The sequence below is a fragment of the Rhinoderma darwinii genome, chromosome 1 (genome assembly GCF_050947455.1).
Source record: "Rhinoderma darwinii isolate aRhiDar2 chromosome 1, aRhiDar2.hap1, whole genome shotgun sequence".
Taxonomy (NCBI): domain Eukaryota; kingdom Metazoa; phylum Chordata; class Amphibia; order Anura; family Rhinodermatidae; genus Rhinoderma; species Rhinoderma darwinii.
The window spans coordinates 281,985,971-282,007,986 of NC_134687.1; the positions used below are offsets into that span (position 1 = coordinate 281,985,971).

Below are 22,016 nucleotides of genomic sequence, written 5' to 3' on the forward strand. Positions count from 1 at the left end.
TGATCTTGGGAAATAGGGTACAGAGGGTACAGTCCATACCAGAATGTAGTTGTCACGTACTCTCTGTCTGTTCCCCGGCCTGGCAGACTAAGGCAGTCTGCAGCCAACAGGAGCTCAGGAGCGTCAGGCCAATCAAAGCCTGGCTAATGTTCCTGAGTTCCCGCCCTCCCCTTATTTAGTTCAGCCTGGGGTAGTAGGCCTTTGCCTTTAATTAGAGTTACCTAGCCTGGTGCTTTCCCTTGTTTCAGACTCCCCTGAGCGACTTGCATTTTGACTCCTTTGTGACCCCTGTCCCCGGCTGGACTCCTGACTTTTATTTGCCTTCTGACTTTTTGTTTTTCTGCACTCTCCTGGTTTGACCCTGCCTGCCTGACTCTGCCTTTTGCGCCCGGACTTGTTCGCGGCGCAATTGCCCTGCCTCTCCCTCCGTGTACTTCCTAGGTGACCCTTTGTTATTTCGTACTGTCTCTGTCTTATCCGTTTGTCAGTTTCACTTGTACCAGTATAGGGAACGCCGCCCAGTTCTGCGCCGTCGTTTAGGTCGAGTCGTACAAGTAGGTAGGGACAGAGGTTTGGGAAGAACAGGAACCTCACTGTTCTCTGTGTATTTGTTCATGACAGTAGTGTTGTTTGTTTTGTTTTTGTCCATTGTGTGGAATGTTTTTATTATTATGATGTTTTGTTTTTATTTGACTCCTAACCCCTTCTCGACATTTGACGTATCCATACGCCAAAGTCGGATAGAGGAAGTATGGAGCGGGCTCACGAAGTGAATCCGCTCCATACGATGCCGGTGTCGGCTGTATGTTACAGCCGACACTTAAGAGTAACGAGCGGGATCGCGCTCTAGCGAGATCCCGCTTGTTTAACTCGTTAAATGCTGCGGTCAAGAGCGACCGCAGCATTTAAATCGTTAGAAAGAGGGGGCGGCCCCCTCTAACAGCTCATCGCGCCCACGCAACGCAATCGCGGGGCGGCGATGGTTGCTATGGCTGCCTGGGGGCCTAATGAAGTCCCCCAGGTCCGCCATGGCTTAAAGGGAATGTGTCGCTAGAAATTTTTTTTTTTTTAGTTAAACAATTATTATTTGAGTGATTACACATTGTTTTAATTTTTTAAATTTTTTCACAAGTCAGGAAATATTATAAATTAGATTCTAATTTATAAAATATCCATGTGCTGGGCACTAGAGGGAGCAGTTCCCACAATTGCAGCATGGTCAATGTGGTAAAGCAACCTCATTGCTTTATGCTGCAAATTTGGGTTAGACACACTCGCTCTAGTGTCCTCACACAATCCCCCCTCCCTTATTCTGGCTAGTGGCAGGAGAAGGAGGGGTTTGAATCGTCAAACCTCCTACACTGTGTTCCGCCATTTTCTGAGCGACTGCACAGTGTAGGAGGATTAGATACAGTGCTCAGCAAACGGTATAACACGAACATAATACACACATCACATACACGAACATAAATTACCTGCTCCTGCCGCCGCTGCCGCCTCCGCTCCTATGCCTTGCGCCTTCGCTTCCTTGAACATATGGCCGGAAGCCGCGGCCGGAAGTCGTCATATTACTGTCCGGCAGCAGCTTCCGGTCCACATTAAAATGGTGCCGGATTTCGCTCTGCGAATGAGTTTCGTTTTGGTCTGTGTGGGAGCGGTGCATTCTCTATGGGGTTGTATGTGCCGTATTCCATCTCTGTATGTGTCGTAAATCGACACGTACAGAGATGAAAAAAAAATGGCAGCCCCCATAGAGAAGTAAAACTTACAAAAAAGTAAAAAGAACACAAATAAATAAAATGTATTTTAATATCATATTAAAAGCAATATGATCAAAAATAAATAATTTCATGACACCTTCCCTTTAATAGATGCCTGTCAGAATTACGATATACTGCAATACAACGATCGCTGGTTGAAGTCCCCTAGAGGGACTAATAAAAAAAGTAAAAATGAGTTAAATAAAGTTGTTTTTTGTGTAAAAAAAAATAAAAAAAATTAAGTTAAAAAAAAAACCCTTTTCCCATTTTCCTCCTAGAGCATAGTAAAAAAAAAAAAAAAAATAATTGGTATCACCTCGTCCGTAAAAGTCTGAACTATTACATTATATCATTATTTAACACACACGGTGAACGCCGTAAAAAAAAAAATTGTAAACGCCAGAATCTCTATTTTTTTGGTCACCTAATCTCCCACAAAAAATGAAATAAAAAGTGATCAAACCGTCGCATGTACACCAAAATGGTATTATTAAAGACTACAGCTTATCCCGCAAAAAAATAAGCCCTCATACCACTTAATCGACGGAAAAATAAAAAAGCTATGGCTCTCGGAATTTGGCGACACAAAATAAATTTTATTTTTTACACTTAGGTTTTTACTTCTAAAAGTAGTAAAATATAGAAAAAACTATATATATTTGGTATCACCGTAATCGTATTGACCCACAGAATAAAGTTAACATGTTGTTTTAATTGCACAGTGAATTCCGTAAAAACGGCACACAAAAAACCATGTAGGAATCTGTTTTTTTTTATTTTTTACCCCACAAATAATTTTTTGCCCGTTTCCTAGTACATTATATGGCAAAATAAATGGTGCTACGAAAAACTACAACTTGTCCCGCAAAAACCAAGCCCTCATAGTACTATATAGACAGAAAAATAAAGACGTTATGGCTTTTGGAAGGTGGGGAGGAAAAAACTAAAACGAAAATCGGAAAAAGGGCTGAGGCGGGAAGGGGTTAAAGCCTTGTTCACTTTTTAGATTAGATTACTTTTTCATGTTCGACAAAACTCGGATGGATTCAAAGAGAGGAAGTACTTTCTCTATGCTTTTTACTCTGTCTGGTCTTGGTTAAAAAGAAAAATAATCACAAACTCCACAAAACCTGACAAAAAAAACCCATTGCAACAGCACTCTGCGAGGGCTAAGACCACCAAATGCATTGCATTAGTACTACGATTACTATACTTACAAATGTGAGGTTCTTAACGCACATTTTGAGAAAACTGTGTAAGCCTAACTGGCACAACAAGGCGACCTCTTTTAAATGGGTCCCTAACCTAAAAAGTCACCTCTCTCCTGGGCCTAAGCCTGCAGAACAAATGTGTCTCTAGGTGGCGTGGTACCATACGCCACCTATAGATGTACTCCAGGGATACAAAAAAATTATTTATATTTTTTCCCCCACATTTAGTGTAGCCAATAAACACCAATGCGTACACCAATAGCATCACTGATTCTTTTCGTTCCAACATGTTTCACCAACTTAGTTGGTTCATGACGGGACAATACTCGGCAATAAGTGTATATTTGGTCACTGACCATGTGGAATGACAAGCCTCCATCTTCAGCTGCTACAAACCAGCATGCTTTGTAAAATGGACTATCTCCATTCGTCTGTTCCTCCTCAGCCAATTATGATCCTTATTCTCAGGAGTTGTAATAAGCACATAAGCACATTTTGTTTTCATTGTTGATGTATCTGTACCTTCACAGTTTTCAAATATGCACATATTGCCCAGTATTGTCCACTGATGAACCAACTGAGTTGGGAACACGCGTTGGGACGAAAAGTATCAGTGTTGTTATTGGTGTATGCAAAAAAAAATTTGGGGGTGTTTACTGGCTACACGAAGTGTGAGGGGGGGATTCTTTTTTTTTTTTTTTTGTATCCCTGGAGTATATCCATAGGTGGCGTATGGTACCATGCCACCTAGAGGCACATTTGTTCTGGATACTCCAGGTGATAATTGTGGATTGCTTATTGAATCAGCCCTGGTGGTGTCAGGGGTATTTGTATATCAATAGATTTACCTTGAGTATTTTAGTCCTATAATTAATAAAGGTTATGTTTCATGAAGGATTCCTATTCGGTGATACTAAGTCTAAGTAGAATTTTTGTAAAAAGAAAAACAATGAAAAAACCAACACATCGACCTGGCTGAATAGTGGAAAAGATAGCATAAAAAAGTGTGAAAAACTATGAGTTGTTCTACGATGCAGTTATCCGTAGAAACAGTTTAGGAACATTTCCTAGAATTGCTTTTATCGATGGGTCATATAATTTTATGGTAGGAAAACTCATTTGCCATACAGTACTCTCCTGGTAACAGTAGTTCTAATCTGGATATTATGCAGGACAAATTCTGATTGCTTACTGTGGTTACTTTAACTATACTGTAGCATTTTACTTACTATAGCCAAAATCTGTGACTGGCTAAATGTGGCATAGTGTGTTTAGTAGTAGATTTCAGCTCTAGACTGTGGGCAATTAGGCCTAGGGCAGGCTTTTTCTCAATTAAAACCTACTTCTATAAGACAGGACAAGTCTTAAATTACCTATTTTCTATTTTATTTTCCTTTTTACTATCAATTATATATTTTTTGTTCATTACACAATAGAAAATATATATTTTTCATGAAAGTGATATGTTACATTTACAGTGTATTCGGAAAGTCTTCAGACACCTTTTCATTTTTTTTTTACATTTTGTTATTTTGAGGCCTTGTGCTAAAATAAAAAAAAATCTCACGTTTTCCCCCATGCTTCTGCGCTCAATACCCCATAATGTCAAAGTGAAAACAGAATATTAGAAAATTTTGCTAATTTATTAAAACTGAAAAACTCATTTCTAATGAACGTAAGTATTCAGAACCTTTGTTGTGACACTTGAAATTTAGCTCTGTGGTCTCCCATTTCTCAAGATCATCTTTGAAATGTTTCTGCACCTTGATTGGAGTCCACCTTTGACAAATTAATTTGATTGGACATGATTTGGAAAGACACACCCTTGTCTATATAAGGTCTCAGCTGACAATGCATATCAGAGCAAAAAATCAGGCCATGAGGAGGAAAGAACTGCCTGTTGACCGCAGAAACAGGATTGTGTGGAGGCACAGATCTGGAGAAGGGTACAAAAAAAAATTTCTGGTGCACTGAAAGTTCTTAAGAGCACAGTGGTTCCTATAATTCTTAAATGGAATAAGTTTGGAACAACCAGGGCTCTTCCTAGAGCTGGCTGCCCCACCAAACTAAGTAATCAGGGGAGAAGGGCCTTGGTAAGAGAGGTGGCCAAGAACCCAATGGACACTTTGGTTGAGCTCCAAAGATCCTATGTGCAGATGGGAGAAACTACCAGAAGGTCAACATTACTGCAGCACTCCACCAATCTGGGCTTTATGGCAGAGTGGCCAGAAAGAAACATCTCCTCAGTAAAGGACACATGAAAGTCTGCCTGAAGATTGTAAAAAAAACAAACAAAAAAAAAACACCTAAAGGACTCTCAGACTGTGAGAAACAAGATTCTGTGGTCTGATGAAACCAAGATTGAATGGTGGTGGCAGCATCATGCTTTGGGGGTGTTTTTCAGTGGCTGGGACAGAGAGACTGGTCAGGATTGAGGAAATGGAGCTAACTACAGAGGTATTCTTAATGAAAACCTGAGTGATCTGGACTAGGCCGAATGTTCGCCTTCCAACAAGACAATGACCCTAAGCACACAGCCAAGACAACACAGGAGTGGCTTAAGGACAACTCTGTGAATGTCCTTGAGTGGCCCAGTTCCGACTTAAACCGAATCGAACATCTTTGGAGAGACCTGAAAATGGCTGTCCACCGACGGTCCCCATCCAACCTGACAGAGCTTGAGAGGATCTGCAGAGAAGAATGGCAGAAAATCCCCGAATCCAGGTGTGCAAACCTTGTGGCATCATACCCAAGAAGACTGGAGGCTGTTATCACTGCCAAAGGTGCTTCACCTAAGTACTGGGTAAAGGGTCTGAATACTTATGTCGATGCAATATTTTAGTTTTTCTTTTTAAGTAAATTAGCAAAGATTACAAAATTCTGTTTACACTTTGTCGTTATGTGGTATTGACTGCAGAATGATGGGGAAAAATTTGCATTTTATTTTAGCACAAGGCCTCAACATAACAAAATGTGGAAAAAGTGAAAGGGTCCGAAGACTTTACAAATGCATTGTATATCATCTTGTATATCATCTGCCATAGATTTTGATTCACTTAGGATAGTTTGCAAGGAATTCTGCATTTCTGCATCAGAAACAGCACGGGCTGCTGAAGAGATTACACATAAACACTGCTTCGTGTTTATCCAGAGCTGTAGAGCTGAAAGCGGAGGAGGCAGCCTGGAGAGTGTGTGGGAGCAGGACACAAAGATACAAAGGGCTCTGCATAGAGAAAGACAATAATATATTCTGGTTGTGTGTGTGGTTAACCTTGTATGTTGTATGTCAAGCATTCACCCAGCTGCAAAGGAGTGCAGGTTGGGATCTTGACTTCTCAACCACCCTCCTTGTCCTGTCACCTCCAGTCTCTGTATTCTCCAGGCATAGAAGCCTGTGGGAATGAGCTAAGGCATTGGAGCTGAAAGTACAAGCCTTAAAATCCAAATGTTTACTTTTAAAACACTTTTAGGCATGTTTCCCAACATTTAGATGGACAAATAAGGCACTTTTTTGATGACCATACTATGTGCTACTAGATTTTCACGGTCTATCAGTTACCTGCCATCGGAAAAAAAGAACATATTACGCAGTTACAACTAGTTTGGAGCTCTGAAAAACAATTACCATTCATGTCCAGTGCCAATATGAAGTGATAACCTGCCAGACAAAAAATGTTTTAAAGGAGTTTAGTGAAGGTATTAATATAATGTACATCTTGATGAAACCAAAATGATGGACATTATGAGAGAATCTAAAGGACAGAGGATCAATAAAGAGTTACTGACCCTCCACATGTTGGGAGGGTAGGTACAAGAGAAGGGTAATTGATGACAACTAGGATATTCTGTTTGTGTTAGGTGAACTCTTCTGTCTAACTCTATACCACCTCTTGGTTAGCTTATTGTAGTCCAGTTTTTCCATCAAAATTTTGTCTCAATTTGGCGCATTTTAAGCACGCACCATTTTCTACTAAACCACTCCCCTTTGTCAGGCGAGCAGCAAATATATGTTCTTTTTGTTACATTAAATTGATAATTTGTGTAAAAATGTTTGCACCAAAAACAAGGTACAACTTAGGCCAGAATTCTGGCGCAACACCAATAGTATATCTGCCTCTGTGTTCGTGATGCAAGCTAAACGTATCTATATGTATAGCTGGGGATGAATAGAAGGTCACCTTTTTACTCATCTAATGCTTCTGTGTGACCTGTAAGTGACCTCCGTCTTCAGTTGTAATTGGAATTATGGCTCAGGAAATCTTTTACAGCCGTAAAAGACATGTCTTAATATATTGACATTATATAAACCCAATTCATTTGTCTGGTGAGCTCACCTGATATTTCGCTGGCTCAGGTATATGCTATTTCAACATAGTATAATTCCATTGACTACTTTAGAGTTTTCTTCTCGACGTTCAAGGTCATTTTAGTCTTGTTTATCTGATTATCACAAGACATGCTTCGTTCTTCTTAATATTGTTCAAGGTCTGGATACCTTGGCAATGTATCTCGTCTATCAAATTGGATTGCATATGCACTCTTTATTCGCAGTCCTTCTTTTTGTCATGTAGGCTTGTATTTGCTTTTAAAGATTCTGATGTTACCATTCTTCCCAATCAGATTTCAAATCTCATTTTACAGAGCTCCTTTTGAAAATGAAAGAAGCAATATAATTGGTTATGTGCAACTTATTAATAATAATCTTTATTTATATAGTGCCAAAATATTGCGCAGCACTTTACAATTTAGAGGGAACATGAAACAAACAATATCAGATATTACATAGTGACAAAGTTAATTTACAATTCAAGCCTGAGGAGTGAGGACCCTGCTCGCAAGAGTTTACAATCTATGAGGAAATAAGGGAGACACAAAGTGTAACAGTGTTCGTTCTGTACAATAGTCCGGCCATTTTTATACACATGGTGTGGTACACATAAAGCTGCATGAGCCGGACACCAGCCAGTATCCGTGTATGACGGACATGAAGGGAAGTAGTGTTACGGAATCTTATTCTGATGACTAATCTATAAGGGGGCCATGGAAAGGAGTCAGATTAGGGAATGTTATAGGCCTGCCTAAATAGATGTGTTTTCAGGGCACGTTTAAAACTGTGGATATTGGGAATTAATCTGATTGTCTTGGGTAGTGCATTCCAGAGGACTGGTGCAGCGCGAGAAAAATCTTGGAGACGGGAGTGGGAGGCTCGGATTATGGAGGATTTTAATCTAAGATCGTTGGCAGAACGTAGAGCCCGAGTAGGGTGGTAGACAGAAATGAGGGAGGAGATGTAAGGAGGTGCAGTACTGTGGAGAGCTTTGTGGGTGAGTAATAAGTTTGAATTTTATTCTGAAGGGGATGGGCAACCAGTGCAGTGACTGGCACAGATTAGAGGCGTTGGTGTAGCGGTTGGTCATAAATATGAGCCTGGCTGCTGCTTTGAGGATAGATTGGAGAGGGGAGAGTTTGGTGAGGGGAAGACCGACTAGTAATGAGTTACAGTAGTCAAGACGAGAGTGAATCAGAGTAACAATGAGAGTTTTGGCGGTTTCCTCCGTAAGAAAAGGGCGGATACTGGAGATGTTTTTGAGGTGAAAATGACAGGAAAGTGAAAGTGATTGAATGTGAGGAGTAAAGGAAAGATCGGAGTCAAAAATAACCCTGAGACAGCGGGCCGGCTGCTTAGGAGTTATGATAGTGCCACACACAGAGATGGAGACATCAGGTTTACGGAGGTTAGTAGATGGTGGGAACACAAGGAGCTCAGTTTTAGAAAGATTCAGTTTCAGATAGAGAGAGGACATGATGTTAGAGACAGCGGACAGACAATCACTGGTGTTTTGTATTAGAGCAGGGGTGATGTCACGGGAAGAGGAATATAATTGGGTGTCATCAGCGTAGAGATGGTACTGGAAGCCAAATCTGCTGATGGTTTGTCCAATAGGAGCTGTGTAGAGAGAAAAGAGGAGCGGACCTAGGACTGATCCCTGAGGAACCCCGATAGCAAGGGGAAGAGGACAAGAAGTGGAACCAGCAAATGACACACTGAACGAGCGGTCAGAGAGATAGGAGGAAAACCAAGAGAGAGCAGTGTCCTTGAGGCCAATAGAGTGGAGCATGTTAAGTAGGAGTTTTTGGTCTACAGTGTCAAAGGCTGCAGAGAGATCCAGAAGAATCAGGAGAGAGGATTTACCGTCCGATTTAGCCGCCAAAAGATCATTTGAGACTTTAGTAAGGGCAGTTTCTGTGGAGTGTAGAGTGCGGAAACCAGATTGTAAGGGGTTTAGAATGGAGTTAGCAGAGAGATAGCGGATAATGCGAGAGTAGACCAAGCGTTCCAGGAGTTTGGAGATGAAGGGCAGATTAGAGAATGGTCGGTAGTTAGCAGCTCTGGATGGGCCAAGAGTTGTTTTTTTCAGTAATGGGTTTATAATGGCATGTTTAAAAGAGGAGGGAAAGATACCAGAGGAAAGAGAGAGGTTAAATATTTTAGTCAGGTGACCAGTGGCAGCTGGGGAGAGGGACTGGAGGAGGTGTGAGGGGATAGGATCACTAGGACAGGTAGTAGGATTAGAAGAAGAGAGGAGCTTAGAGACTTCTTCTTCTGTTATTGGGTCAAATGCTGAAAGTGAAGAGGATCGATATTACTAGGGGACTGGGAGATAATATCATGGCGGATGTTGGCAGTTTTAACTTTAAAATAAGTGGCCAGGTCTTCAGCACTGAGATCTGTGATTGGCGTCTGCACTTTAGGACTAAGGAGGGAGTGAAAAGTATCAAAGAGGCGTTTTGGATTATTAGATAGTGTGGAGATGAGAGAAGTGAAATAGACTTGTTTGGCTCGGTGAAGGGCAGAGTTGTAAGTTCTCAGCATCCAAATGCGATTTTCTCCACAGTCGTTCGGCACATCTCAAGCACCGCTGAAGAAAGCGGGATTGAGGCGTGTGCCAGGGTTGTTGTCGTCTTTGTCGAGTGGTTCGGAGTGTAGGGGGGCTGCTTCATCCAATGCATTCTTGAGTCTTATTGTAAAGTTTGGCAGTCAGATTGGGACAGGAGAGGGAAGAGATAGGGGACAATGAGGACTGTAGACTATGAGTTTCTGAGTGTTAATGGCATGTAGATTTTTGTATGTCTGATACGTAGGGATGACCTGAGAAGGCAGAGAATATTTGATAGTAAAGGAGAGAATGTTGTGGTCAGAGAGCGGGAGAGGAGAGTTAATAAAGTCAGAAACTGAGCAGAGACGGAAGAAGACCAGGTCAAGTGAATGCCCGTCCTCGTGTAGGAGAGTTAGTAAGTTGTGACAGACCTAGGGACGAGATTAAAGATAGAAACTGGGAGGCAGATGGGGAGATTTGGTTATCAATGGGGATGTTGAAGTCACCCATGATGAGAGTGGGTGTTTCAGAGGATAGAAATTGTGGAAGCCAGGCAGCAAAATGATCCAGGAATTGGCGGAGTGAGCCCGGGGAGCGGTAGACAACTGCCACTCGGAGGGAAAAAGGGTGAAAGAGTCTGAGTGTGTGGACTTCAAAAGAGGAAAATGTTAGTGAGGGGACCGGGGGAATGACCTGAAAAGTGCAGTGTGGGGAAAGAAGTATACCTACTCCTCCACACTGCCTGTTCTCCGGTCTGGGGGCATGAAAGAACTGGAGACCACCATAAGATAGAGCAGCAGGGGAAGCAGTGTCAGACAGGTGGTCATGTTTCCGTAAGAGCCAGAAGGTTGAGAGAGTTAGAAAGGAATAAGTCATGAATAAAGGTGAGTTTGTTGCACATGGACCGAGAATTGCAGAGAGCACAGTTAGGGTATGTGCACACACACTAATTACGTCCGTAATTGACGGACGTATTTCGGCCGCAAGTACCGGACCGAACACAGTGCAGGGAGCCGGGCTCCTAGCATCATACTTATGTACGATGCTAGGAGTCCCTGCCTCTGCAGGACAACTGTCCCGTACTGTAATCATGTTTTCAGTACGGGACAGTAGTTCCACGGAGAGGCAGGGACTCCTAGCATCGTACATAAGTATGATGCTAGGAGCCCGGCTCCCTGCACTGTGTTCGGTCCACTACTTGCGGCCGAAATACGTCCGTAAATTACGGACGTAATTAGTGTGTGTGCACATGCCCTTAAGAGACAGGAGAAGATGTACAAGGAATGGTAAGAAGATTTGCAGGGTTTCTTTGTGTGGCAGGTAAGTGGTTGAGCTTGGCAGAAGAAAAGGGAGGACCAGGGTTGGGGGAGATGTCCCCTGCAGCTAGTAGCAGGAGAATGGAGAGGGACAGCAGATGGTTCTGTGATTTATGAGAGTGATTTTTATGTTGGGCAGTGGGATGAGATGGGTTAAGTTGACTGAGGAAAGTGAATAGTGCATGGGAGCTGTACATGGGCGAGGCAAGGAGAGAGGGACTGATGTGGACTTTTTTTTGCCAAGGCCTAAATGGGCGATAGGATTGTAAACCAAGAGTAGCTATAATGATGAGCGCGGTAGTGAACATGTTTGTTTGTAAACAACTTCTCCATGTTTTCTTTGCGCCAGTTTTTTTTTCACATTAACATGTAAGTGTACATGGAATACAGTTTTATATCTTTTTATAGCTATCCTGGATTAATCAGGAAACTCCAGATTCCTGAAACTGTCCCAAGACCTTCTTATGCAATGGGTGCTAATATGTGTGATATTTCTATGACATGTCTATGATTGACACTACTTTTATGGCTAACATTATTTTATGGACACCACCCCTTACTACCCGTACTATATCACTCACATCCATCTCATAATTAGCGCTAGTCCACAATATTACTCCCTCGTATTGCAGCAAGATCACCCTCCCTTGTGGTCTAATGATAAACAGTGTGGCACCTGCTATGTATCCTAAACTCTGCAGCTCAACTCTCTTCCCTCTCTGACATCACAACACACTGAAAAGACAACAGCATTGAAATTTAAATGTCGGTAGTGCGTAATAATTCCACTAAGAGAGTCTATTGGATCTGGCCAGATAACATTGCCAGACCCCAATCATGCACATGACAGAACCATGTGATGGAGTCTTGTACTGAGGCACGCGGAGCCACTGTGGTTCTGTACTATAGAGCCTCAGGCACTTTGTTTCCTGTCGTATGGTGTTTCCATACAGCACTGTAGTACAGCGATATTCTCCCCTAGAAGAATTGCGGAGCATTGCCTCTGTAGTCATCTTTTTTACCTGTTGTATTCCGTGTTAGTCCAAAAAAAAAAAAATAAAATGTGTATAAAGAGCAACAGGTACAGCAAACCTCCAAACCGTCCATATTTCGTGTGCAACTGTATCTGCGTCCCAAGGTCGCAGATACAGATGAATACAATGGTGGAGTAGGGAGTCGTCGCCCTCTGACCCTTGCCAACGGCGGATCGGCACGGTGACGTCATTGCGCCAGCCTACAGAGGGATCAGCTCTGTTTGTTGTGAGAACGGGGCTAGGTGAGTATTTAATTTTATTATTATAAGGCTCACACTGTCTGGGAAAACACTGAGGGGGCATCCTTACTGTGTGGCACAATAGAGACTATATTACTGAAATGGGGCACTATTACTGAATATGGCACAATGGTAGGCACTGTTACTGTGTGGGGAACTATTACTGTGTGGGGCACAATGGTGGGCACTATTACTGAGTGGGGCACAATTAGAGGCACTATTACTGCGTGGGGAGCAAAGGGGGGCACTAATGTATGGGGCATTAACGGGGGACTATTACAGCGTGGTGCACTCTTTACCACTAATATAAAAGAGAAAAAATTTGGTATACCTCTAATCCTAAAATGAAGGGGCCACAGTGCTGTTTTAGTGCTGCACACCCTTCTCTGTTTTTCCCTGCACATCAACACTAGACTGGGTGGAATTGGGCGTGCATGGAAAGTGATCGGGAGAGGTTAGATTTTGGCTCAATGTAAAAAAAAAATAGCTTCATTTTTTTTAAATTGAGTGTATGGGTCCATACTGTAGCAATACCTCCCAGAGTTTGTATGGTGCCCTAAAGTGGGTGTGTGCATAAGGCCGCGGTATAGGTCTCTGAAACACATACATACTGTAACAAGCCATGTACCAGTGTGATGATCACATGACCAAGGACAGAATTGTATTCACTGGAAGTAAACAATAAATGTTCTTACTAAATAACAACAAGCAGGGGTCTTGAAAACGGTGCTTGATTAATACAGAAACTATAGTGGAACATTGTGTGACTTTTAATTATACAAAAAATGACATTAATTTGCTGAAAAATCGGAAAACCCCTTTAAGATATTATAATATGCAGTGTGGATGCTAATGCTGTACTAGAACCTGTTCTATGCAGTCTATGTAAGAAGGAGAATGCTTTCTCTCATCTCTTCTCCCTCAGGATAAGCTGCTCCTAACATATCATTAGCAGTGCGTCTTGGCGTAGGCACACCCTGTTGAAGCAGCGTCTGCTGTAACTCCTTACATGCCTGGTTTTCATTATCCATATTGGAAACAGACCTTGGCAGCATGTTTTCCGCCAGCCATCACTTCAAATAAATCTCCATTTCTGAGCCAAGCAAAGTTTGTCTGTAGCTGGACCATAAAAGTTCAAGGGACAAAATAAAATGGATAAAAAGAAAAAAGAGACAGATATTAACCCTACTGATACCTTGTTCACAGACTAATGCATGGAGCAAACATCCTCATGGCATATCACTGTATACACCATTGTATCTTTGCATTGGATGTCTGCATTTCACTTTACTGTCACTCAGTCCTGTGTCAGCTGGCACACCAGCAAGTGTTTAGTTTTATGTTCTTTTGAAATTGGCGCTTCCCATAAACAATCTAGGAGCGTTAATGCTTCTACGATTGTGGCAAAATCGCAATAAAAAAATACATGTATTAACTGAAGCCGAAAGGATTGACAATCCAAGTTCTTTAGTAAGCATTTCTGCAAAAGTGTTTAAAAGGAGCCACACTAAGCAAAATATGTAACTTCATGCAAAACGTAGATGAGTTTACGTCATGTAAATGGCTTCTATTCGAGGCATAACCACCAAGAGGCAAAATTATCCACAATCACCTATGAAGTTTCGGTATGTCTTGCTATGAATCGAGTAGTGGGGTCTGTAAAAGGTTAAAATTGATGGACATGTGCCTTTTACACGATCAGATTACTGCCCCGTATTAAGCGTTGACCGACGATGACATGTCGATGGGCACTCGTTTGCTCCATTTATGTTGAGCACTGATCGTGGCTGTATGGTTGCGAAAGATTGTTAATACGATTATTTGTCCCCTTACAGTTTGCATATTGTCAGCAGTACATCCCGTTTACATGGGTGGATGTGCTTCCAAAATAATGATCATTTTCATGGCAGTATAAAAAATCCAATCAGCCTGACGCACAAGCGTTTGCTCATTTGTCGGCTGATCACGGCCATGTTTACACAGGTCGATGATCGGGAACGAGCCTATGGATAAGCGCTCATTCGTCTGATCATCGGCCCGTGTATAAGGGCCTTACATCTATGTAATACTTCCTGTCTGACACAGTGTATTTTTCTTTAGGAATTGGCAAAGCTTTTATGACACTTGAATGCATACCGTGTATTTAGCTCACTACTGTATGAATGTGCAAACACCATCTTATATTTATTTACACAAATATAGTTTTCCCATGATGTATTTTTTCCTCCATAGACATAATAATTTTTCTTAAGAAACGAAGCATGTATAGGCCCACTTAACAATAATTGTTTCAGGTTTGGTACTGAAATGATCAGATGTGATCAGATGACTGTGGCAGATTTTTGGCAGCCTGAATTTACTAGGAGGCACATTGAACAAACTGGTTATAGATGTTCAGTACATGATCAAGTGTGTCCAAAATCGCTCTCATCATTAGGACCAATTGTTTAAGTTATGGGACATTTTGTTATTTCGAAATGGTCACAACCAGAAAAAATATTAGATCATTTGTATCTGAGGCCAGCTTATTTCTGTATTTTTTACTTTTTAATATTATTTAGTACTGAACCTCATCCAGTGTAAAAAGCTCTATTTTTCAGCACCTTACAATTTATCCATACTTCACGTCAACTCTGCTTCTAATTCCCCCCTCACTGGCTTGTGTTCCTCTCTTTCCCTTCCCCCCACCCTCTCTCCTCCACCACCTCACCCGGTGCTCTCCCCCTTTCTCTGCTGAATCTAAGCTCATTGATATTCAGGAGGCTTTGCTGAGCAAGGTACTTTTCTCCCTTGGCCGATGCAATGTGGAAGCAGAGAAGGAGGTGATAGAGGAGCAATGACGGCAGTCAGGCAATATCTGAATTTTAAGCAGCTTAACCCCTGTATTCCCAGCAGTTGTTCAATTTCACCTCCTATTATTTATGGCAGATAATATAATTCCATTATTGAATCTATTGTGTTTTCTTCTCTTTCTGAATCCTGTTTGCTGACACCTCTACCGGTCTCCTCATAATAAAGGACACCTATCAGCTTTGCCCTTCCTATGATTTGGAAGTTTAGAACTATTGCTTTCATAGTAGGCCTACGTGCCATACAGAGCGTGTCGTGAAGCAAGTCATGCGAAGTAACCATTCAGTGTAAAAAAAAAATTCGTATCATTATTTTATTTCACAACAAAAGAGAAAAATGGTCACAGCTGTAGGCAGGCATAATTTGTTCATAAATATGGTACACGTTCCAAGTACAATTTTATATGGTGAACCAATTTATGGCACACAATACATTGATGAATGTTCCCCAATGTCTTCTCCACTTTTTCAGTCTCACATTCCCTCTTGCCTTTATTGTTCTTTGTAGTCATAAAATCAGCTTTTTAGTCTATTTTTATAAACATTCGATTTCTATGTCCGGCATCACATAGCTGTCTATACCGAGCCTGTTCTAAAACTCTTAGACCTTATACACATTGCTCTTTTTACGGATCTGTGTCATCTGTAATACACGCAAAATCTATGGGCCCATACTGTATGCTTCCACTCTATGTGCTTCCAATTTAGTACTGTTGCATATCGCATGTCTTATTCCTGGAATACGATGCTGTACGGAGACATCGCACAGGCTCCGTGCACTTTGCCATGTACATGAGACCTTAATCAAACCACTTCCAGATCTGTACGCACTAAATCAGGTTATGTTAGCGCTTACTTCTCTGATCTCTGTACTCATAGGAGGGAATATATTAAGATTGGGATTTTTAACGCCAGTGTTGAACTAATTTATAGCAGAGAAATGCTCCAAATTTATTAAGAGGTTGCACACCTCTTAATGAATTTGGTGCATCTTTTGCTGTCAATGCGACAAAAATGCAAATCTACGCCTGCTATGAGCATGTGTAGTTTTGCGCCATAACTTACCCCACCTCCTCCTGCTAAATCCCGCCCCTTTTCTCACCACTTTTAGAAAGTGGCAAGAGAGGTAAAAAGTTGCAATTTCAGCGCAAAATGTTCAACTTTTTTACGTCATAAAGCTGGCGTAAGTCTTTTATTATATTCCCCCATTGTCTGGCAAAGTATTGCTTCCACTGACCTAAGGACTTGCCTGATCGTGCACGTATAAGGGAAGATTGGGTAAGATAGCTGGTAGGCCAACGAGCATTCGGCTATCGAGAAAAAGATAGGCAACATTTAATCAAGGCAATCAACAACATATCGAAAGGAATATTTTCAATATTTTAAGTGTAATACAAATTTAATAATTTGTGATTTATCTTGAATATTCAGAAATGTTTGACATCCATTAGAGTAATATTTGCAATATAGTCTTGAAATTGTTCTTCATAGTGTTAAAAGGAAAGCAGATTCATGATGTCTGAAGCCAGAACTGTTTCTTCTGGCTTTCTGCATAATAAGATATCCACTGGAATTTGCCTGAGCTGTTGCATAGCAACAGGCCATGCAGGCCTTGGGTGACAACGGCAGATCAATCGCAAATATCCATCATCCTGTGTGATCTGCTGATGTCATTGAAAGGCTTTTTCCTATGCCGTGTAGATGATCTCTATATAGATTCTATACGCCGTGAAGTCATTGCAAGTGACCATTATGATGCCCAGGCACAAACTTTGGAAATATCCTTGCGCTTAAAACGACACCTCTTATACAATGCATCAATAATTCTGGCAAAGGACTAATGTACAAAGTAGTGTTATGTAAGTGCGCCATATGCCATGTGACCTGCTCACTTCAAAGGCTAGCAACTCTAACACTGACGGAAGTGCACCGTTTTAAATGATAGTACTTGCTGTTTAGGGAATGTGATTTCTGTGCCAAGTTTGATAAACAGTTGGAAGTCGGTGGTTGTCATAGTAACAAGACACAACTTTGGTTAAACACTTCCGCCCTTCAGCAGTTCGGATCGTGCCAAACGGTTTCCCCTGGAGAGGATGTCTTCAGCTGAAAGATATGCTTAAATAAAATATCCTGTCTCACTGTGGTTTAACCCTCCAATTACCTGACTTAGAAACTTAGAATTACCGCCATCATTTGATTGGTGTTTGTGATTAATGTAGTTAGGTATGACAGTCCGTAATGGGCAGCTTGTGAAGAGGTGCTGCAGGTGCCATGTAGCCAAACCATGACAGAATAATCCAACTGAGAGAATACGGTTATTACTGTCCGTTACCAGACCACTTATAGTCTGCTGTCAGTCAAAATATAAATATACCTAAAAGTACTTCACTGCATGTAACACTATATATCCAACACTATATACAGTAGTGTTAAAAAAAAAATAGCAGTCCAACATCATTAACCTGATAAATCAATGGTTTTGGTAGAACAGATATTTTTACATAACAAATAATTTACTTGTAAGTGTAGTAGAGTAGTAGAAAAAAACCGAGCCAACAATTAGGACATGCATGCCGCTCATTCTGAGTAATGGAAACATTCATTGAAAGGTCTTGTTCAACATAATAGCAGTAAAGGGGTTAAATTGGTGAAGTCATTCATTCTGTGGAATAACCGGTGTCGGTTTTATCCTTTATTTAAGGTAGGAGGGTGACAAATGTTGCACATGCTGGTTATCGTGGATTTCCTTCTGAAATATGGTGGAAAATGGGTCGTTCCAGACATTGTTCTGATGAAAAACGTACTTTGATTAAAAAGTTGATTGGAGAGGGAAAAAAATATAGAGAAGTGCAGCAAATTATAGGCCGCTCATCCAAAATGATCTCAAATGCCTTGAAGTGGCAACCAAAACCTGAAAGACGCGAAAGGAAGCGGGAGAACTACTGTTCAAATGGATCGAAGAATAGCCAAAATGGCAAAGGCTCACCCAATGATCACCTCCAGAAAGATCAAAGAAGATCTGAAGTTACCAGTGAGTACTGCTACAATCAGAAGACGATTAAGTGAAGCCAAGTTACCAGCAAGAACTCCCCGCAAAGTCCCGTTGTTGAAAAAATGTCCTGAATAGGTTAAAATTTGCCAAGGGACAAATTGACTGGCCCAAAGAGAAATGGCGCACTATTTTGTGGACTGATGAAAGCAAAATTTATTTTTTTGGGGGGTCTAGTGGCCGCAGACAGTATGTCAGACAACCCTCGAGCACTGAATTCAAGCCACAGTACACTGTGAAGAAAGTAAAGCATGGTGCTGCAAAAATCATGACATGGGAATGTTTCTCATACCCTGGTGTTGGGTCTATTTATCACATACAAGGGATCATGAATCAGTTTGAATATGAAAATACTTGGAGATTATGTTGCCCGATGCCGAAGAAGAAATGCCCTTGTAATGGGTGTTTCAACACGACAATAATCCAAAACACACCAGTAAGCGAACAACAGCTTGGTTACAGACAATCTGGATTGAGGTAATGGAGTGGCCAGTGCAATCCCCTGACCTCAATCCCATAGAGAACTTGTGGGGTGACATAAAAAATGCGGTTTGTGAGGCAAAACCCAAAAATGCAGAAGAACTGTGAAATGTCGTCAAATCTTCCTGGACTGGAATACCTGTTCAGAGGTGCCAGAAGTTGGTCGACTCCATGCAACACAGATGTCAAACAGTTCTCAGAAACAATGGTTATGCCACTAAATATTAGTTCAGTAAAGTGAAATCTGAAACATTTTTTCAGTTTGTACATAAAATTTTTGCGTTTTTAAAGAAAAATGCTGGCACTGCTATTTTATTGAACAGCCTAATATTCCTTTTTCTTTACTTTCTGTAAACAATTAACACAAACTGGATAAATGTTCCTATTGTTTTGATTTGGAATTGAATGTGTAGTATTTCCAGTGCATTTGAATTTAGTGAAATAGGTTATTATAATGATTTTGTGCTTTTATTTTCTTTTTTAAAGTCACTGCTATTTTTTTTAACACTACTGTATGTATATGTATATATATATATATATATATATATATATCAGATAATACATTACTAGCATATAATTGTAAGCACCCTTATGTGTAAGCGGTCTATTGTAGCTGGCAGTTATGGGGGGACAAAACAAATGTAAATAGAGTTTTGTCAACTTTTTGGATTACAAACGTGGTCATTGTACAGCTGTTAGGATGGTTACTATTTTCCACCTTGGAAACACTTTACGGAGTACATGATGGAACTGCTTAGATAGCACTTCCCTAAACTATTGTTTTCATTATTGGAATTGTTCCCTAGCAGCTGGAATGTTCCTAAAACACCAAGGCCTGCAAGGATATTCCCAACAGATTTAGCAGCAGACCGCCTCACAGGTTATTATTACTGGAATACACCGGCAGCTAAAAGGAGTGTTTATGATAATAGCAGAACTGTATGTTTAAGCAGTTCTCTAATACAATCTTTAAATTGCACCATTGTCTCGGAATAGGGGCATATGTGGTCTCACCACATTGAAGCGGATTCCCTGTAATATTGCTATAGGACCTCCTCTATTTTTTTTGTACCGCTTTGCTTTCATTTCTAAAATAGGTAGAAGATTACAGGACTAAATGCTTTGGACATCTACTAGATTGTCAAGTAACAAGCTATGTATCTAACTTCACTTGTTGAAAGACCACATGTTAACACCAACCTTCTTTTTTGTTTGCCACAGAGCGCAGCTGCTGCTCCCAGTCCTGTGATGGGCAACATGCCTCCGAATGATGGAATGCCAGGTGGACCCATGCCCCCAGGGTTCTTTCAGGTAACAGAATTTTGTGCTTATACTACAAAGCTTTGAAATATTGTCTATGTATGTATGTATGTATGTATATCAATTTAAAATGTACATATTACCAGATCTTTATAACCAACTGCATTATTTTTCTGATGGAAACCAGGATCTTAGTCAGACCTAGTCAAAATAAGAATAATAAAACTGGATATGGATGAATAAAATGAGCACATAACCATTGTTGTTCAGTTCCACAAAGCTGTAGTTGTCGAATCGGCCAAAAGATCAGTTCCTATAAGTAACTTTGGTCTTTAAAAAATTATCAGATTAGACGAAAGAGCTTTGTGATATTATATTATATGGCACAGCTATTTTTTCCTGAAGGCAACCATCGGACCCCCTCCTTGCTCCGCCTCTGTCTATTCTGCACATGCTCAGTTATAGTAGGGAGTCTGTTTATGTGTACGTGTGATTGACTGCAGCTATTCATATGACATCATCGATTACACCCACAGACTACAAGTTATCCTAGACTCTTCACAAGTAACACACGACATAAAGCAGAAATGTCACTATACTGACCAAACCCCCAAAAACTAGATCTGAAATAACAAATGAAGGGTCCTCTTTAAAGAGTATATCCGTGAATAGCTGTTTCCTTGAAGTGCAATTGCCCGACTTCGTGTAATGTTATTGGATTGGTAATTCATATAGTTATATAAGTGGGTACAAATGTTGTTCGTGGTTAAAGCATTTTGCAAATACAGTGAAGCCTCTTTGAGACTACCAAAATTGCATTGAAAAGTGGTCTTTTAGAAACGTGGTCTTCTCAAAGAATATGACCGGTATGCATAATAGATGGTGGAACTAAAAGTCTGCTACAAGAAATCTGGAGAAGAGGGTGGTCTTCTCAAAGAGGTAGTTTTTTTTGGAGAGGTTTCACTGTAGGCACTGACCTTCCTAATGTATTGCAATAATGGGAGAAGGAAATACTGATACAAAGTTGATGCCTACATAGATTACTGATTTTTGGTTTTGCGGACAGGAAAATGTAGACCATGTACCAAAAAAATGTCCAGATTTGAAATAACCAATGTTAAAAAAGCTTTATAAAATGGAATACTAGAAGCAAGAACATACAAGCAGATAAAGACAGCATAAATATGAAGGGTGTTCTGTATTCTTATGGCATATAATCAAAGAGGATTATTGCCTGTATGCTATAATGGATGGATTCACTCCGGGGATTCCTGTTTCCCTACCTTGCGCAGCCTATTAACACGCAATAGACAGGTGCCACTAACTCTCCGCTTGTTTACCACATAGATCATTGAAAGCAAAGCCTTTCCAAAACATCCCACAAGCTTATCTTCATGTAGACTCTCTGGCTGCTGGATAAGTCTGTGTGCCAACAATCGATAAAGTGAAGCAGTCTCTGCTTGGAACGTCTGTCTACTGTTATTTCCTACAAAACCAGCAGTAAATATGGTTCCATATTGCCACTTTCCTAGAAGAAGGTGAACAGCGTTGACATGACAGGCGAAACCAAATGAATAGTAACCTTTTATATTTCATCTCTGTGATAATGGTTTATAGTTAAATCGCAAGCAACTTTTATATGCTGTGAATAGGCCTAATCCCAAACTAGTCAGTTGACTTCAATGGGCAAAGTGGTCTACAAAAATGGACCAAAATAGGACATGCAGTGAGTTTAACGCAATTGACACACGCTGCGTGTAAAACCACGGACGTGTGTTTTTTTTTACGGACAGCACACGGACGTATAATACGCTCGTCTGAATAAGGCCTAACATATATTGTTATTTTCTGACATTCCGCAATACCAGTCCGCTCTTAAACAGTAACCATGTTAAAGAATGTTATACAAAGTTCAGTCATTTTCATCAATTTGATAAACT

General features: G+C 40.8%; 1 protein-coding gene across 2 annotated transcripts in view; it reads left to right on the plus strand.

The window, feature by feature from the left end:
- The window catches only part of SSBP4 (single stranded DNA binding protein 4), a 375,270-nt gene that overhangs the window by 243,500 nt on the left and 109,754 nt on the right, over positions 1-22,016 (plus strand). For both annotated transcript variants that reach the window (XR_012883594.1, XM_075864484.1), the window contains exon 5: positions 20,038-20,127. Coding sequence is in view for 1 of the 2 variants with exons in the window: in XM_075864484.1 (XP_075720599.1) it covers positions 20,038-20,127 (90 nt within the window). In the remaining variant the exon portion in view is untranslated. The remainder of the gene's footprint in view (positions 1-20,037; positions 20,128-22,016) is intronic.